Source organism: Opisthocomus hoazin, chromosome 1 (genome assembly GCF_030867145.1).
Source record: "Opisthocomus hoazin isolate bOpiHoa1 chromosome 1, bOpiHoa1.hap1, whole genome shotgun sequence".
In the NCBI taxonomy this organism is placed as follows: Eukaryota; Metazoa; Chordata; class Aves; order Opisthocomiformes; family Opisthocomidae; genus Opisthocomus; species Opisthocomus hoazin.
In genome coordinates this window covers 18,004,831-18,021,765 of record NC_134414.1, presented here as the reverse complement: position 1 = coordinate 18,021,765, position 16,935 = coordinate 18,004,831, and the positions used below count along the sequence as shown (strand labels likewise).

The 16,935-nt window shown below is 40.1% G+C and overlaps 1 protein-coding gene across 1 annotated transcript in view; it reads right to left on the bottom strand.

Annotated features, from left to right (window-relative positions):
• ARHGAP42 (Rho GTPase activating protein 42) overlaps positions 1–16,935 on the bottom strand; it is a 174,652-nt gene that overhangs the window by 72,531 nt on the left and 85,186 nt on the right. The window contains exon 4 of the mRNA XM_075417838.1: positions 11,474–11,545. Within this exon, the coding sequence (XP_075273953.1) occupies positions 11,474–11,545 (72 nt within the window). The remainder of the gene's footprint in view (positions 1–11,473; positions 11,546–16,935) is intronic.

The window sequence follows — 16,935 nt, the reverse complement described above, 5'->3', positions numbered from 1 at the left end:
TTTAGCGTATTACTGCATAAATAATATGAAGAAGCTCCCCAGAACAGAAGAAACTGACTTTTTAAACTCTTAAGCAGATCACAGAATCACAGAATGTTCGGGGTTGGAAGGGACCTCTGTGGGTCATCTAGTCCAAACCCCCCCGCCGAAGCAGGGACACCTACAGCAGGCTGCACAGGAACTTGTCCAGGCGGGTCTTGAATATCTCCAGAGAAGGAGACCCCACAACCTCCCTGGGCAGCCTGTTTCAGTGCTCCGTCACCCTCAGAGGGACGAAGTTCTTCCTCATGTTCCGATGGAACTTCCTGTGCCTCAGTTTGTGCCCATTGCCCCTTGTCCTGTCACTGGGCACCACTGAAAAGAGTTTGGTCCCATCCTCCTGACACCCACCCTTAAGATATTTATAAGCATCTATTAGGTCCCCTCGCAGCCTTCTCTTCTTCAGGCTGAACAAGCCCGGCTCCCTCAGCCTTTCCTCACAGGAGAGATGCTCCAGTCCCCTCACCATCCTCGTAGCCCTCCGCTGGACTCTCTCCAGTAGCTTCTCATCTTTCTTGAACTGGGGAGCCCAGAACTGGACAGAGTACTCCAGATGGGGCCTCACTAGGGCAGTGTAGAGGGGAAAGAGAACCTCCCTCGTCCTACTGGCCACACTCTTCTTAATGCACCCCAGGATCCCATTGGCCTTCTTGGCAGACACAGCACGCTGCTGGCTCATGGTTAACCTGTCGTCCACCAGCACTCCCAGGTCCCTCTCCACAAAGCTGCTCTCCAGCAGGTCTGCCCCAAGCCTGTACTGGTGCATGGGGTTGTTCCTGCCCAGGTGCAGGACCCTGCACTTGCCCTTGTTGAACCTCATCAGTGGCAGCACAGCATTCTGGTGTATCTACCAGTCCTCCCAGTTTTGTGTCATCAGCAGACTTGCTGAGGGTACATTCTAACTCTTCATCCAGGTCATTGATGAAGAAGTTAAACAAGACTGGGCTGAGTACTGACCCCTGGGGGACACCACTAGTTACAGGCCTCCAACTATACTTAGCGCCGCTGATGACAACCCTTTTGGATAAGTTTTCTGAAGTTGAAAATGTTTTACCATAACAGCAAGAGGGTCTCTTGTTCCTGTACAAAAGCTTGTGACTTCACATGATTTAAAAAAGAAGGTTACCTTTGTTCTTTAGAAACTGAGAAAGAAGCTTGAATTCACTCTGTATACTTCATCAAAAGTCATAGCAAATAAACTGCTCTTGTCATAAGCAACGCAGATATTTGTTAGAAAGCAATATAGCTGTATGTATGCTGAGTAGGAAATAAATGACAACAAAAGATACAACTCAACCTTAAGCCATCGCTTGTATGCTAAAAGGAACAAAGTCAACTCACACACAGGGCATGCTGTTCTTCAAAAACACAAGGCAATCAGCAATAACGTACGATGTAATTTAGAATATTCATAATGCTGAAGTCACAGAGCTGGAAACGCTATCCATGTAAACCTGTTGACACTAATGCTTACAAAATCAGACCAGAGAGGAGACATTCTCTGCACAAATAGAAAGTAGTTGTATTTTTTTTTCCTCCTTATCTAGTTCTAGTACAAGCTTACAGAGCTTCCTAAAGTTCATAAAAAAAATCCAAAAAACCACAATGTCTTTCATTGCTTCTGCTTCGTTTCCAACCGCACCAAGTTCAGTTCAGTTGGCAAAGTGGGGCAAACAGGAAGAAAAGAAGGTTTACAAGAAAAGACAAACATAATACCATTGCATAGGTGTGGTGGGTTGTCGCCAACTCTCGGATGCAAAGAGTGCCACACATGGACTGCACGGACAGAAGAAAAGCAGCATTTACAGTGGATGATAGTGAAGTGGACTGGTCTTAACTCATGAAGCACAGGCCGCTCCAGTTTTTGCCTAATCTTCCACATCAGCATCTGGACTAAGAAGAGGCAAATCTCTCCGCTTCACCCATGTTTCGGCATCTAGAAGCTGGCCTTTGAAGTTCAGCAGTCACACCACCCTGTCATCCAATGCTGAGCCAACAGTGAAAAAAAGTTTGTTTGTCTTGGTTCTCTAGTTCTCGTACTACGGACAGAGAAGATAGACTTGGCTCTATAGTTACTAACATCAGTGCACAGAAATGCTAGAGATATGGCATCCAACTACGTGGACCGTAAGCACAGCGCAGGGCTGCTACAGGCACAACAGCTTTTGTAGCGTGATCTTGGCACTTGACAGCAAGGCTCGCTTTCATTCTAACAGAGTGGTGAACTTCTCAACTACAAAAAGAACATCTGATTTTTAAAACAGTATTACAGTAGCAAACAGCTTCCCATGGCCTCCACCACTGCCCCTTTCCTGGCATCACTGCTCCTCTTTGTCTGTTCCTCCGTCTCCCTAAGTGGCCATCACTCATTCCCTGAGGAGCTGCCTTGGCATCCCGCTCCTGACGCTGCTGCTCTCCTTGTCCGCGTTCCTCCCGTCGGCACTGGCTCTCCTTCCTCCCCACGGAGGCACACGGCCGTTGTAGGTTCTCCAAGCCTCCTTTCCTATGCTAGATTCCCTCGCAAATGAAATGTATTTCAAGACTGTCCCGGTACGCCGGCAAACTAAAATGTGTATGAAGAGGTCATTTCATCTGCACACAGATAGCAACTATCTCCTTCCCTTTGTGCCCTGAAAGCAAAGAAAATGCAAAAAAGCAGCAAAGAACATAATGTCATTCAAATAAAGCAATCTGACAGACTATCTTACAACATCACATAGTCACTGCTTTATTTTAAAAGCAGAAGATAAAAATATCTCTATTTAAGTAGTGATTTCTTTTTAAAAACCACTCGTTGGGAATCTCTCTCCTGCCTATGCCAACCAACCCACCGACGTTGCTGCCTTCAGTCTGCCAGCAGCACGCTCAGCGCAGCTCACGGTCCCACGCCACCTTCCACGTCATTGCAACGGGACCGCAACGCTGACCTGAGGAAGAACTCCAGGCGTGTTATGAGAAAGTTTTTAGATGAATGCAGAGAACGGGAAGCTGTGCTGTTTACAGATAGAAAAAAAAAAGGGAACAGTCTGGGGTTAGTGTCAGAAGTGATTTTGTTTTGTTTTGAAAGCATCTATTTTCAGAGCCCCTCTTACAACACTGATAAAGGAACACAAACTGTCACATTGGGGTGAAGAGTCATGCCTCCCCAGTCGCATTGTGAATCTCAACCAGTGCTCTCAGTTTACTTCTTAGGGAGGGATGATCTTCTCATCAAAACAACCATCTGAGACCACCTCTTCTTGGCAAGCTCCACAAGAACAAATGGTTCCCTGGTGGCTACTGTAGCCTGAAAGATCCTGAAATAATAAAGCTGATTCAGCTGGCGTGAAGATGGAGCTCTTGGTGCTCCCGTATCTACACCGAGACACATTAATGTTTCAGGTAGTGATGCCCACCTTTTGTTACAGTACCGAAGCGACACTTTCCAGCTACTATCATCCACTGCACTTTGGAATAGAGCTACTTTGTACTGGCTTTGCCAAAAGCAAAATTGCTACAATGGTAAGAGAATGCAAGTTTTTATATTCCCAGGCCCCTGCAGAACCTGCTGCATAGACAGAACAAGATACTGGACAAACAGAAACCTATGGCGATACAGTCAAATGTCTCAGTCAAATGATTTTCTATTTGGAATGGAAAATGCAACTCTGTCATAGGTGTGGAATAAAGACCCATAGACCAAACATCATCTGAGTAATGCTCAAACTTAACAGATCTATCTTTATGCTGTTATCTTAAATACACCACAATACACCACAGACAAAAGGGAAGCAATGGAGAAAGAGATACTCGTTTTCCCCCAGACTGCTGAAGCAATCCCAACACTTCACAAAATCAGATTAACCGATCAATTTATACCCATGTAAATAGCCTCATGATCTAAGTGGTAAGTGGTCGGTACAGCTGTGGCACTACGCAACATCCATGAGCACAACTCTGAAGTAATCCCTGCAGGGTAAGAGAATCCAACTGCCTTTCTGAAAACACAACGAATTTGGTTTGATATAGGATGGCAAAATTCAGGGTGGAGTCTCTCACAGGGGGCAGGGGAATGAATAGCTGCCTTTGACTAACTGAATGAAGACTGAAACCTTGTACAGGGAACAGGATACTAAACTCTCTGCTTCCTCCAAGTCTTGCCCTGCTCCATGTCACAGGCAATTGGCCACTTCATATTTTTCTTCTAAATCTTCCTCGAGATTCTTGAAGAGTCTCATCAACAACCTTGAGATCTGTTTTTCAAGTAAATCCTCTCCACGCTGTGGCTGACAGCAAGGCTAGAAAGGACATAATAGATGAGTAGAGCTACTGTATCCTACTGAGAAAAGGTTGTTTTTTTTTTAATTGACAATATTTGCCAAATTCTCTATGCCTCAAAGCACTCAATAAGAAGTTCAGCTCCCCTGTGAACTGGAAATGAAGTTTGTAAGTTTGGAGGTGTATGTCCTTGCTCATACTTCGAACTGCAGCTCAGGAGTCCAGCAGGATTCTAGCAGCTGCGTGGGGTCGGGATGCAACCTTCCTGAACCCTTCCTGTGACACGGATTACTGTGGGCTGACTTAAATTAGCAGGAAAAAAGCCTTCATTTAATTAGGAAATGTGCATGTTTTCTTTCATTTTTATGTTCTTTTGTTGTTTTCCAGTAGAAGGTCTGACCCTTGCTACCTAAGTTTTTATTATTTTTGTTTACTAACTGTAGATTTTTTAAAAACAAATGGGGTTTTTTGCCAATAAAAATACACTGTGTACTCACTTAAGCAATTTCACTGATTAACACATTTATTCTAAGCCTTAATTCTTAAATGTTATGGCAGAGCACAGTAAATTAGTTTTCCCATTTACTACAGAGGACTCATTTATTTACCCTTAATTTATATCCATTTTATTTTGGATGCACATCAGAATTTTATTAAAGTGCACAGCTTCAGAAACCGGTTGTAGTCAGTCGCCAGTTAACCATACTAACTTTTAACAGAAAGAACGCATTTAACAGAATTTATTAAAACAAGCTTTGCACTTAATATTAACTGGTTTACTAACACCTGTGGTTAATGGATTCAACCGGCAGTTTTTAATCACTGTGTCCATAATCTTTTAGTTATGAGATTTGAGGTTTTGCTCTTTTTTTTTAAAGGAATATGCTAGAAGTGAAACAAGCTTTTAGGATTGTTCTCTTCCTGTTAACTTCCTAAAATTTTCTCAACTTTGAATGAAACAGTTACAGAACTGAAGTAAACTCCAGTAAGAGAATAATTTTGCTGCATTTGCAGAACCGCGAGAGCTGTCCCAAGTAGATCAGTCACCTCAAAAAACCTCTGGGTCCAGGTGCTCAGCCAGAGATATCTCCTAGCTTAACGGTTTGGCTTCCCACAGAAGAAAATACGACTGCCTGAAAAGAGGAAGTGTGTGCACACTGGGCTCTTCACCACTATTTTTTAAACATCCCAAATATTTCACATACAGAAGCGTAAAAGAAGCAGTGGGTAGGTACTACACTTACTTTCTACTTTTTTAAAAATAATTTTAATAGAGATTACCAAATCGATGCAGGTCTTTCATAGCTTCCTATTACCACAAATTTACTTGAAATTCTATATTGTGAAGTGAAAATATATTTTATATATTTTTAAAATTATTTTTACACTATATATCTTCATTAAATACAAATTATAAAGGGAAAAGTAGACAGCTGCAGTTGATAAAGCAACAGTCCAGCCCCTCTGAATTTTAGGATCTGGGTCAATTCAGAAAAGACTCTATATACAGACACTGAAATCCAGAGGGAAACAGCAAAAATCAAGATGAAATAACAAACTTTTTTAACAATATTTGATCTGAAGAAGTTTTCAAATTTTCAACTTTTCTTACAACTGTCACAAACAAAATTTACCATTATATAACCAATATTTTTTTTTAAGCTTACCTTCCTAATTTCTCAGTTCTTGCATCCATCAATACTAGTTTAAGATATCAGATTACACAACATATTCTGAATTATTTCTTGGATAAAAATGATCTAGGACCATCACCTTGGAATTAGAGGTATTTGTAAATGAAATTTACAACTCTTTCACAGTTCACAAACTTAATCCAAACCCCAAGGATTTATATAAGTCAAAGAAAACCGAAAGAAAAATTGTACTTCTCTACCTACCAGAGATAGATCCCTAAAAGCCTGTATCTAAAGAGACTGCCACTGGAGCTTCTTATCGGTACAGCAGGTTTTTTGGTTTGCAGCAGTGTCGTGACCACTGAGTACCCTCAGTTCCTCATGCTCAGTCACTTCAGCTTACACCTTCTTCCCAATCCTCCCTCCAGTCTTCCTCCTCCATCTTGGCAATACCCCCAAGCTGTGTCAGCACCACCAGATTTTTTTTTTTACCTGGTCATTACCACAAATAAAACAACAGACCTCTCTCAAATCGCCCCTCGGGATCTTCTAATTAGCAACTTCTCTCTAACCAGACAATCTCTCCCACAAACAAAACTCCCTGCTCTTTCCCCGTCAGCCAGTTCCTTTGACAGATCGGGCTGCTGCTATCAACCCCCAGCCAAACTAAAGTATAATGCCTCGTGCAGAGTGCTTGAAAGGCCTTGCAAACAAAAATGGGTTTGATCCACTGGGTTTCCTTCCCTACAGAGTAAGCTATCTTCTCAAAAAAAGGTATCAAGTAACTCTGGTAGTAACCATTTTTGGGAAACTCTGTGGCACTTTAACTCAAAACACTAGGCCATCAATTATCCTGGCCCAGCCTCTGTGCCTGCTTCCTTCCCCCGGCCCCCTCTCCTCTACACTTCAGACTGACATTAAAGTATCCCCAAACTAGTGGACACAACTACCAAACCTGGAGTAACAGATGCTGCTTATAATGAAACACCTTCCACCATACCCACTAGAGAAGGGTCTTCATTTTTCTCAGCTAAAGGACAACAAGTGCTATAATTGTACTGGATACCATGGAAACCAGTTCACAAAATGGGCATTCTGGCATTTCTAACTGATTTTATATACCTATGTAAAACCCTGCTCTGACAACTGACAGACTTTAAAAAATAGGGTTTTTTTTGTTTTATGCTCCCCAACTTCGGTACAATCCGAGTTAAACACAGCAAGAGCGTGCCAGCTCCTGCATGCCTACATCATGTGAGTATAGAGGCAAACATAGATGCAGGCAAATGAATCCCAGCAGCGACCACGGATTTGTTTCCCAAGCAGAAAGGAATTCACAGCTTCCAATGAATGAATGAAAGTAAATAATAATAAAAAATAATCCTGCTGGACAAAATAAATAATTTTATGAAACAGACAGATGGAATTGTAAGGAGGAAACAAAACTCTCCTTTTAAGTCTTAAAACCGAACTTGCTTCTGTTGTCTTTGATCTGATTTAAGTTGTACTAAAGGTCAATGAACATTGGAACAAATATTGCTAAATACTGTACTCAACGGATAAAATGAAACATGAAAGTTTGGCCCTATTGTACATAACACATCGCACAATGATCTCACCAAAGTTACCAGCTGGGGACTTGCAAACCGCATTTACCAAATAAGGCAAAAAGCTTCATGCCTGAAATCCTTTCCCAGTTACCTCACCCGGCTTTTGCTCGCGTTTCTACAATAATTGCAGAGGTCATTTTTTTAAATTCAGATGGAGTAAATCAACAGGCTATCCAGTACAAAGCTGGGTTTGTGTAGTCTCTGGAGAGAACTCAGCTTTATTTAAACTGAGTGTGTACAGAAAAGGAAGAACTGAAATATGTGCAATAAAAACAGAACAGCGAGTAGTATAAATCGAGAAGAGCAAGTGATGTAGATATGTGTTCTGCTGGTTTGATTACAAACACTAATGTTTTATGGGGAAAGTTTCTTAAATTTGTTGGGTATCTTCAGGTTTTTGAAGTGCATGTGAAGAATTGGTCTTTAATGTTATTCTTGTGACGTTCCAAAAACACTTGAACTTTGCACTGTGGGTTTATGCTGTCCTTGTATTTGAAATATAGCTCTGTAACATCAACAGGATATATTTTATCCTCCATCTTCTCTTTGATTTCTGTGACCATATGTTTTGCCTAGACTTAATACAGTTTTGAAGAAAGAATCAAATATTAGCCTTCTCTACATTAAACACAACAGAATAGACCTGCATAGTTCACCATGGTAGTGAAAATCTTGCAAAATTGCTTAATATTAAAATAAAATGGTGATTGTCATAGTGAAAACTGTCTTTAATTTCTAATATTTTCTCTTTTTTTTCTGCGTATGTGTGGCAGGACAGTGGGGGGATTGCTTGTTTTTATCTCCAGCTGATTTTTATCCGGTGTTTTAGAAAAGCAAGAAAAAAGCCCAGTAAGCACTTTTAAGCGTGCTCATAATCTTCCCCTCACAATAATCTGACAGTAGTACCTAATATCATTTCTTATTATGTACATTGGTAACACAACTATATTTTTTTTCCTCCAAAAAATTTCGAAACACAGCTTAACAGGGTACTAAAATTGATAATTTCAAAGTCCAGTTAGAAGAGAGAGAATCCAACACTCACCACTGCTTATAAAATACACGCTTACAACATCAGCCTGATCACAAAGACCAGGTGCTTGCATCTCTAGCTACTGCTGAAATTGCCAGTGCAAAAGCCATATACAATTAACCTCGTGCTTCTATACCTAATCTCTTAAAATGTCGACCCATAAGATGTTATGATGCAAATCAATTGTAAATTCACAGCTCTATAAATACGTAATATGACATAACTATCAGCTGTCGTCTGGAGGCTGCACCATCTCAGCATCTCTCCAGAAAGCAACACATACACAGAAACGTTCTGGGATTTTTGGGGGGAGAGGGATGACAGAGAAACAGGAGTGAGTTTGGGTTCTATACACTGTTGTAAACTAATACTATGGCAATAAAAAGTTCAAATCTGTTATTTCAGAACAAAATGTAACAGCTGATACATGGTCCATAAAGACGATGTGTTTAGAAAAGACCTCAAATAAAAAGTGGCATTCTCAGCATCCTGTGAAAGTTGCGGCTGAAATCCAAGCAACAAGCAAGCATCTACATTTCTTGTTATCAGCTCAGATCAGCCCAGAGGAGTTCAAAGAGCCCAGTCTCTGTGCAAGCCTTCATTAACTGCAGATAAGGAACTAGCAAGTTCAACTCTTCCTGTAGTTGTCGGAGTTCATAAAAGCTCAAGGGCTGAGCGCAGTGGACAGAAGTGGCGGTGAGCGATCTGACCACGTTCTCTACTTCACTAACAATGAGTTTCAGAAAGCCCAAATTTCTATTCTGTTTCATACTGGTCTCATTATTCCTAGATCACACATTTCTATTTTGTAATTACTAGAAAAACAGTATTAAATGTAATTAATATCTTGCTTCTTTGTTTTGATTCCATTTAGCTAAAGGCCAACTGTAATTGCTTCTGCTGATAAAAATCAATTTAGAGGCAAATGTTTGAAACTGCGTCAGAATCTGTGTTACACGGGGGGTCTGAATCTCTTATTTTTAAGCTTGGCAGTTGAACTCCATGAGCTGTGTAAGAAAAGACAAGTTTATCTGACATTTTATAAAACAATGAGCTGGGAAAGCTCTCTATATGGTATCAATATGTCAAGCCAGTATCCTGGACTGCCCAAAACACACATAGCACTGCATAATAAAGTGCATTAGGCACTGGACTAAGAGTTAGCTGAGCCAGGCTCTCTCCTGAACTCAGTCAGCTGTGTGACCACAGACAAGTCAAAACAATCATCGTTCCCATAAATTATATAAGATTGGAAAATGCCCATATTTTATCTGGAAGGAATACAGAAAAGAAAGCAGCCACCGTGATATACTGAACAGAGAGGACTCAACCGGTCCTGTAGTGCTCTGCCTTTAATGTTAAGCACTTGCTGAATTCAAAAAAACAAAGGAGTTCTCTTCAGTTAGATCATTAAAAACATGCTGACATCTACTGAGTGATATATTCAAAGGGGACAGGACTGTCTTACACAGTTCTGCAGACTGTCTCTCTGATGTACCAGGACAATCAACAGCACACCAGGTTAGGCTCTTTTAACAGGTTTGTTTGCACAGGAGAATGATACCCTTAAGCTACAGTAATATGAAATGAAATTGTAACACAAAGAACTGAACAACGCAACTAAAACCTGCTGAAAGCTAAGAATGATTCTGTGCTGGGACTAAATTCTGATTTGTGCAACAAGGTAAATAAACTCTTAACCCCGCATCGCACAGCAGCATAGGGGTGGGACAAGAGAAGAATTTAGTTGTACACAAAAACATAGCAAGTATGAGGGTAAAGAACATCCATTTCAGAGAAATCTGACCTGAAGTTCACAGTAAAAATTCTTCTCAAACATTTATTTAATTCCTGTGCGGAAGCAGTCTCATCTGTTTGTTACACATTCACAGTAGTAGTACAAAAAATATAAGCCTTCGGTCTCTCTTTCCAATTGCTCTGTTCTTCTTCTGAGGTTGTCTGAGTACAGCACAAGTGCAACCTCAGCTACAACATCAAAGAGATTTTTTCCATACCCGTTTAACCTTACAAATGGAAAATTTCCCAGAAAAATTTATGAGTGGCAATACAAGATGCAAAATGCTTCAGAACTAGCATATTTATGTGGACAGAAGGAGCTGTTATTAACCATCCCTCTGACTACCATAGCCTTCATGCATCTCTGAGATTGTGATCAAAGCAGTCACTGATAACCACTTCATACTCCAGAATCAGGCTGAAAATAGCTCTTCTGGACTAGGAGTTCATTCCAGCATCTTTTTCCTCAACAGATCTGATTTCCTGGGCTGACTACTGAACCCTGGTATAGATATCCTGCACCGTTCCTCTAACACAGCTATAACAACACCAAAGAACTGGCTTCTTTCACCAACTGGAGCACTTCCACCATGGGAAAATCTCTGGGGAATATGAAGACGAATACTCTGGCAAAAATGAGTATGAATCACTGCGCTGCACCAGCCATGCAAAGTGGAGAGGGAAAGCAGAGGCGGAAAGAGAGTATGCCTAATGTGCACTGACTTCTTTTGGTCTTCATACAACAGCCACTCAAGGGCCCCTGCACCCGTAGCAACTGCCCGGACCCTCTGTGCAGTTCTGGGTTAACCCAAGATGCAACGTCATGTAAGTGCAGACATCAGAAGATGAACAGAAGTCCAGATGGTAAGGATGGGCAACTGTAGCAAGACCTTTACCCTATGCAGGTAATCAGTCTTTAAACTCCATTTCTATATCATCTCCTCCTCTGAAGCAAAGAATTCAGCATAATTTACTAATGCAGTGATGAGGATGGCATCAAGCATGTTTGAATACACGTGCCTGTTTTCAGTCCAGCCTTCAAAACACACTGATAAACTCAAATAAACATGAAATTAACAAGAACTGTTTCCACAGCCACTTACTTTTGCTGCTCCTATTTGCTCTTTACGAAACTTCTCCAGCGGTGCTATTAGCACATCATTAGCGTTCTGTATCTGCAAAGTTAAACACAAAGCATATCCTTTTAATACAGGGTATGTGCAGAAACTGGAGTCATTGCAAGTCTGCTGATGTGCAAGACTGAAAAATTAATGTCTGGAACATCCTGGTAAGAGTATATGGGTAGGAGTCAAATCATTATGTCTTCTTTACATAAAACGTACAACACACATGTTCACTAGTCTATTATGGAACATTTCTACGAATAACTAAAGCAATTGTAATGAATGATGCAGTAAATTTATCTGCAATATACAGAAGTGTTCCCTGGCATTTTACTTCCATTTCTTGCATCTTGCCCAAAACCAACATAGAAAACAAAAACTTCCAGGAACATGTTTTGGCAGAACAGAGAAGGCAAACAGTAGTCCTGACAGCACTGCCTAAAAAAGCCTGTGTTTACAGAATCTGACTCTTTGACAGCTGAAACTTTTCGGCTATCTCCTTAGATTATACACCTAGTTATACTGCACAGAGGAGAGTAAGCCAGAGAATTCTAAAAAGAAAAGTGGACAACTTAGAAAATATTCTAGATTGGATTCCTTCTCTTTTCTAGTTTTTAAACTAATTTAAGATGTCCTACAGCTATTTTTATCACTTTAACCTAAAGCAGGGTTCCTAATGACTCACAGTTTTCCCCTCGTGGCCTCTGTTTATTTAGTGTAAACCCAGGCCTGGGAACTCCTCTCTGAGGGCCATTCTCAGCAGCGACCACTTGAAGCGGTCCCTAGTCATTTGGGCTGGAAACACACATGAAGCAGAATACAAATGCCAGCCGGGCCATCGTGCCACTCACCAAAAAAAGGCAGCATGATTTCACCATGTGCCTTTTAGGGACAGGCAGAATAACCAACTAAATTGACTTTACTGCAGAAAAATCAGAAGAAACAGAAAACTGCCAACACATCAGAAATAAAGCACAATAAAACACTTTGTAATATTCTGTTATACTAACTACAGGAAAAATTTTAGGTTTTCTGCATGAATAGCTTTGTTTCTCATCGCCAGTCCAGTCTTTACCATATTCATCGCATTCCACATTTGGGCTTTGGCAGGTTTGGAGGTCTGGGCAAAGCTAACATGTACCTAAGCCAAATGCGAATGAATACAGCTCTTGTGACTCTTCCATAACAATAATTGATAAGTTACATTGTCAGTTGAGCACAAAAACTTCCCAAAAGGCTGCAATAATAAACATACAGAATAAACGCATGGAAACACCAGCACATTTTCTTTCCTCCCAAACCTAACATTACAATTCCAAAGACCACAGAATCACCACATCTATCAGTAGGGCAAGGTTTCAGGAAAAGCTGAGACTCTCTTTGACATCCTAATGCAAGAGAGTCGAAGACAGCAAAGACAACGCTTGGCATGCTCGATGACGCAGTGATCAAGACGTGCTACATTTAAAAGTAAAAACCAGGCACCGAGGATGAGTGTTTTCACTGCCTTCACTGAGCTTTCACTGCATTCAACATACTCCATCAGTTCGACTGGAACAGACTATAAAGTTCTGTTATTATCCAAGTGGACACTTCCCAAAAATATATAGATTTTTAGCAACATCTAGCAATCTAACCGAGACTTAACACTTTCTACAAGCAAAGTGCATGCACTTAACAAAAAATAATCCCTATTCCAAGGATCACTACCTAAGTAAGGCAGATTAAAATCAACAGTGGTGCAAAACTTCCAAATGACTTGCCCACAATCAGGCAGAACTGCAGTGCATCCATCTGGAAGCAGCAAATGGAAGTTTTAACAGCTTACAGAGCAAGTGCATGGCTGTATAAAGAAATAACGAGGGCTTGCTGGAGTCACTGGTACAGAAGCATGGATGCATCTTTTATTTGTTTTTCATGCACAAAAATATGTTTTTTCTCTGCCTTTTAGATTCATTGCTATACACAGCAACAATATATTAAATACCTCACAGTTCAATTGAGACATTCATTTTATTGAAGTAGTTACTCCTGGTACCACCAACCCCTGCTAGTCCTGTTGCTAGCCATTACCAGTCAAACTCACTGCATGTAGAGCTGAATATGGCTCTTCTCTTCACACAACTCTATCGCATTTGGGGAGCCTCCACGCCACACCAGGAGACCTCACTTCATATACTGCCCTCTTGACAGCCTTAAAATGACTGAAACACAACTACTACCCATCTCACTCAACACTGCTGCAAAACAAATGAAGTATCTTGGAAAAAAAGAATCCTGCTTCAAACACTGTGGAAGAACATACTCATAGGAAGCATATGGCACTGAGAGGAGTCATCTGGGAAGTCAGTGGCTTTGTGGGCTGAAGCACAATGCTCTTCACTCCCACAGTTACATACACAACTAGGAACGGACAGTGGGTATCGCAAGGCTAATGAAAAGATGTCACGCACTTCATCTAGACAGAGTCAGTGCCTCTGAATAGAATGGCTGAGCCACATCTACAGAATATCCTGAAAGCTCATCCCTGGGCTGAAGGCTTCTACTAACAAGAGTCCTGATGTCACAGTTCACCTCCCAGCAAAATTAGGCACTAGGCAAGCAATGGGTTTTGGCTCTGGGGAGGGAGAACACACCAGCAAAGCACCAGACGGAATCCCAGCAGACGTTTTTCAACAGCTGGTATTACAAGACGTAGAACGCTCCGCTGTGAAAAGACTCCTGCCAATTTCCACCAGGTTGTGCCTAGCATTTGGAAACTGGAAATTGTGGAGAAAGAAGAACTTCTGCCATACACATGCATTTATTCATTTCCTTCCATTGCTGATTCCTATCACTGCAATTATTTTACATCACAGTTTCCTTGTTAAGGGTTACTAATTGGCATATACCTCTTCCTCTCCCCCAATTAGGAACCTAATCCTCCCATAAGTATTTCTCTAGAAATCTGTTTGCTTTAGATAATCTGAAATTTCCACTGTGTGGTCCTAATAGAGTAACTTTCTTCCTGCCAAGACGATAATCCCTCTCCTACTCAGTTATTGTGCTAGGTTGGAATCAGAGACACTTGGAACAGGCAAAGAATGTAAAAAAGATTGGAATGGTTTCTGTAAATAGCAACTTCAGATATCCATGTTCTGTTTAAAATACAGATCTTACCCTCAAAAGCCCATTCAGATTAGTCACACCTTTAGAGAAGTTACACATTCTTGATCTAACAGTTACTGAATGCTACACAGTTCCAGGTCCCAGCATGGCTAATATGTGGCAGTTAATCAAATAATGCAATTGTTTCTCTTGTTTGGCAAAAGCACCAGTCTTCCTCCAGAAGAACGAAAAAACCACCAAAAACCATGCAGTTTTAACTTAGCATCAGTTCATCTGTCTTTTTTTAATTAAGATGCTAGACAAGTATTCGGCAGACAGAGTAGGAAAACATTACTTTGACAACTGAGAGCTCTATATTAGATCTACTAAAAAAGAAACAGATTTTTCTAAAATAAAGAACTTCATCAATTTTTTAACTTTTGTACGTTTAACTCTCTATTTAGCATTACTGAGAAAAATACCATTAAAGTAAGTACCACCAAAATCACACTTAATTTGCAAAAAAAATACTGAAAAAGAAATATTTCAAAATTCAAAATACTTTTTCTAAGCCAGCTTTGACAACTTATGAGGTCATTCTCTGTTTGCATAACTGCAACGTTTCAGTATGCTCTGACAGCCTTCGAGCCAACGTGGCGAAGCACCTTAAGTTGTCTTTTCTGATTTTTGATCTTCCACCTTTCCAACCCAACCTCCTTCCTTCTTGCAGTTACCCCTGTAATTGAAATAATGTACCAATAACGAGATTAAACTGTGGTTTTCACACACCACAGAGAAACTCCACTAGCAATTCTTTACACTTTTCTTTTTTACTAAAAGTTTCAATCATCAGAATGAAAAAAAAAAATCAACATCAACTAACATAACCTTACGAGATTCATAATTATTACTCTGTGTTAAAAAGGGAAGCGTAGAATTTCTGCAAACATTTCTGAACATTTCAATTTCTAGGTGTTCTTTAAGTCAATGATAATTTTTTGAATGAGTTTTCTAACTTGTTTTCTAGCCCTGAATTTGGGATAGTGTATGATATGCAAACTGTACACACATCATGCTTCTTCACCTTCTTTTACTTAGGCAGGACCAGTGGGTATAAACAGAAAATTAACTAAAACATTGATGCAGCTGCTTATTCATTATTAAATACTAACAATATAGACACAGACATTTTAAGCCCTGAAGCACTTCACAAGCTTTGAGCTTCACCCGGCAGTCTACAATGTCGAATTTCCGTAACAAGAACAGTTAATACCTTTTGAACTTTGTATTTTTATTTGTAGGGCTAAGGACTAGGCAGATTGCAGAGAGAATTAAGTTAACAGTATTCCCTGTTGCCAGAAGAAGAAAACAACAATATGAAGCGAGGCTCTTTCTCAGTGACAGAATTAGGAATTAAATCCAGTTTATCTGAATTACAGTAAAATGCTTTAACTACGAAAAACTTTCAGTTTATATGTTGTGTCTGGGAAAGACATTTCTTGCTCGAAATCTGCTACAAGAACTTTTCACTGCAACACAGAATTATCGCACTTGCATACAGGAAATCAAACTCATTTCCCTGAGGTATTGAATGACTCACGAACTCTGAATGCTGACAGACACTAATTTGCTTCATGTTGGTATAAGACTTCTAGAAAACACCAATTAAATTCATTCAAGGAAAGCAATAAATCTCATAGCTAATAGATCCATAATAATGCAGTTCTAATGTAGAAACATACTGCTCTGCTAGACAAAAAGAAATAATTTAATTCAAAATCCTTTCCCCAATTGTTAACGATTCCTAACATCTGACGTGTCAGAACAAACACTTCAGTCTGTGGCCTGCATCACCAGCTCCTCATCAATACAACTTCAAACGCAACAGCAGAGACCGAACACAGACAACCAGGCATTTAGTTACGTAGCAGGTTTACATGCTACAAAGAATATAAACATGATAAAACATTAGTCATGTATTTAAGTCCTCAGTTTCTATTATTAAACAGTGTAAACATTACATAAAGTTAATAATGTGAATTTCAGTGCCTATAGCTACTTGACCTTAGTAGGACAAATACTTTTACAGCTTCCTACAGAAAAATCTACACAGACAAATCACCTACTGAGAAAACAAAAAAATTAATATATTTGAAGTTTATCTTATTCCCTCTTACATTTACAAAAAAAAAAGATGGTATCAAACAACATCCAAACTTGTGTTAATTTTCTACAAATATCACTACCAGTACCAGTTACTTCAAGCAGCGTTTAAATTCAGATGACGTTAAAGTAGGTTCAGAAGATGACAAAGTTTTAACTACGGTCTAGTTTAACATAGGTTGGACACTTCC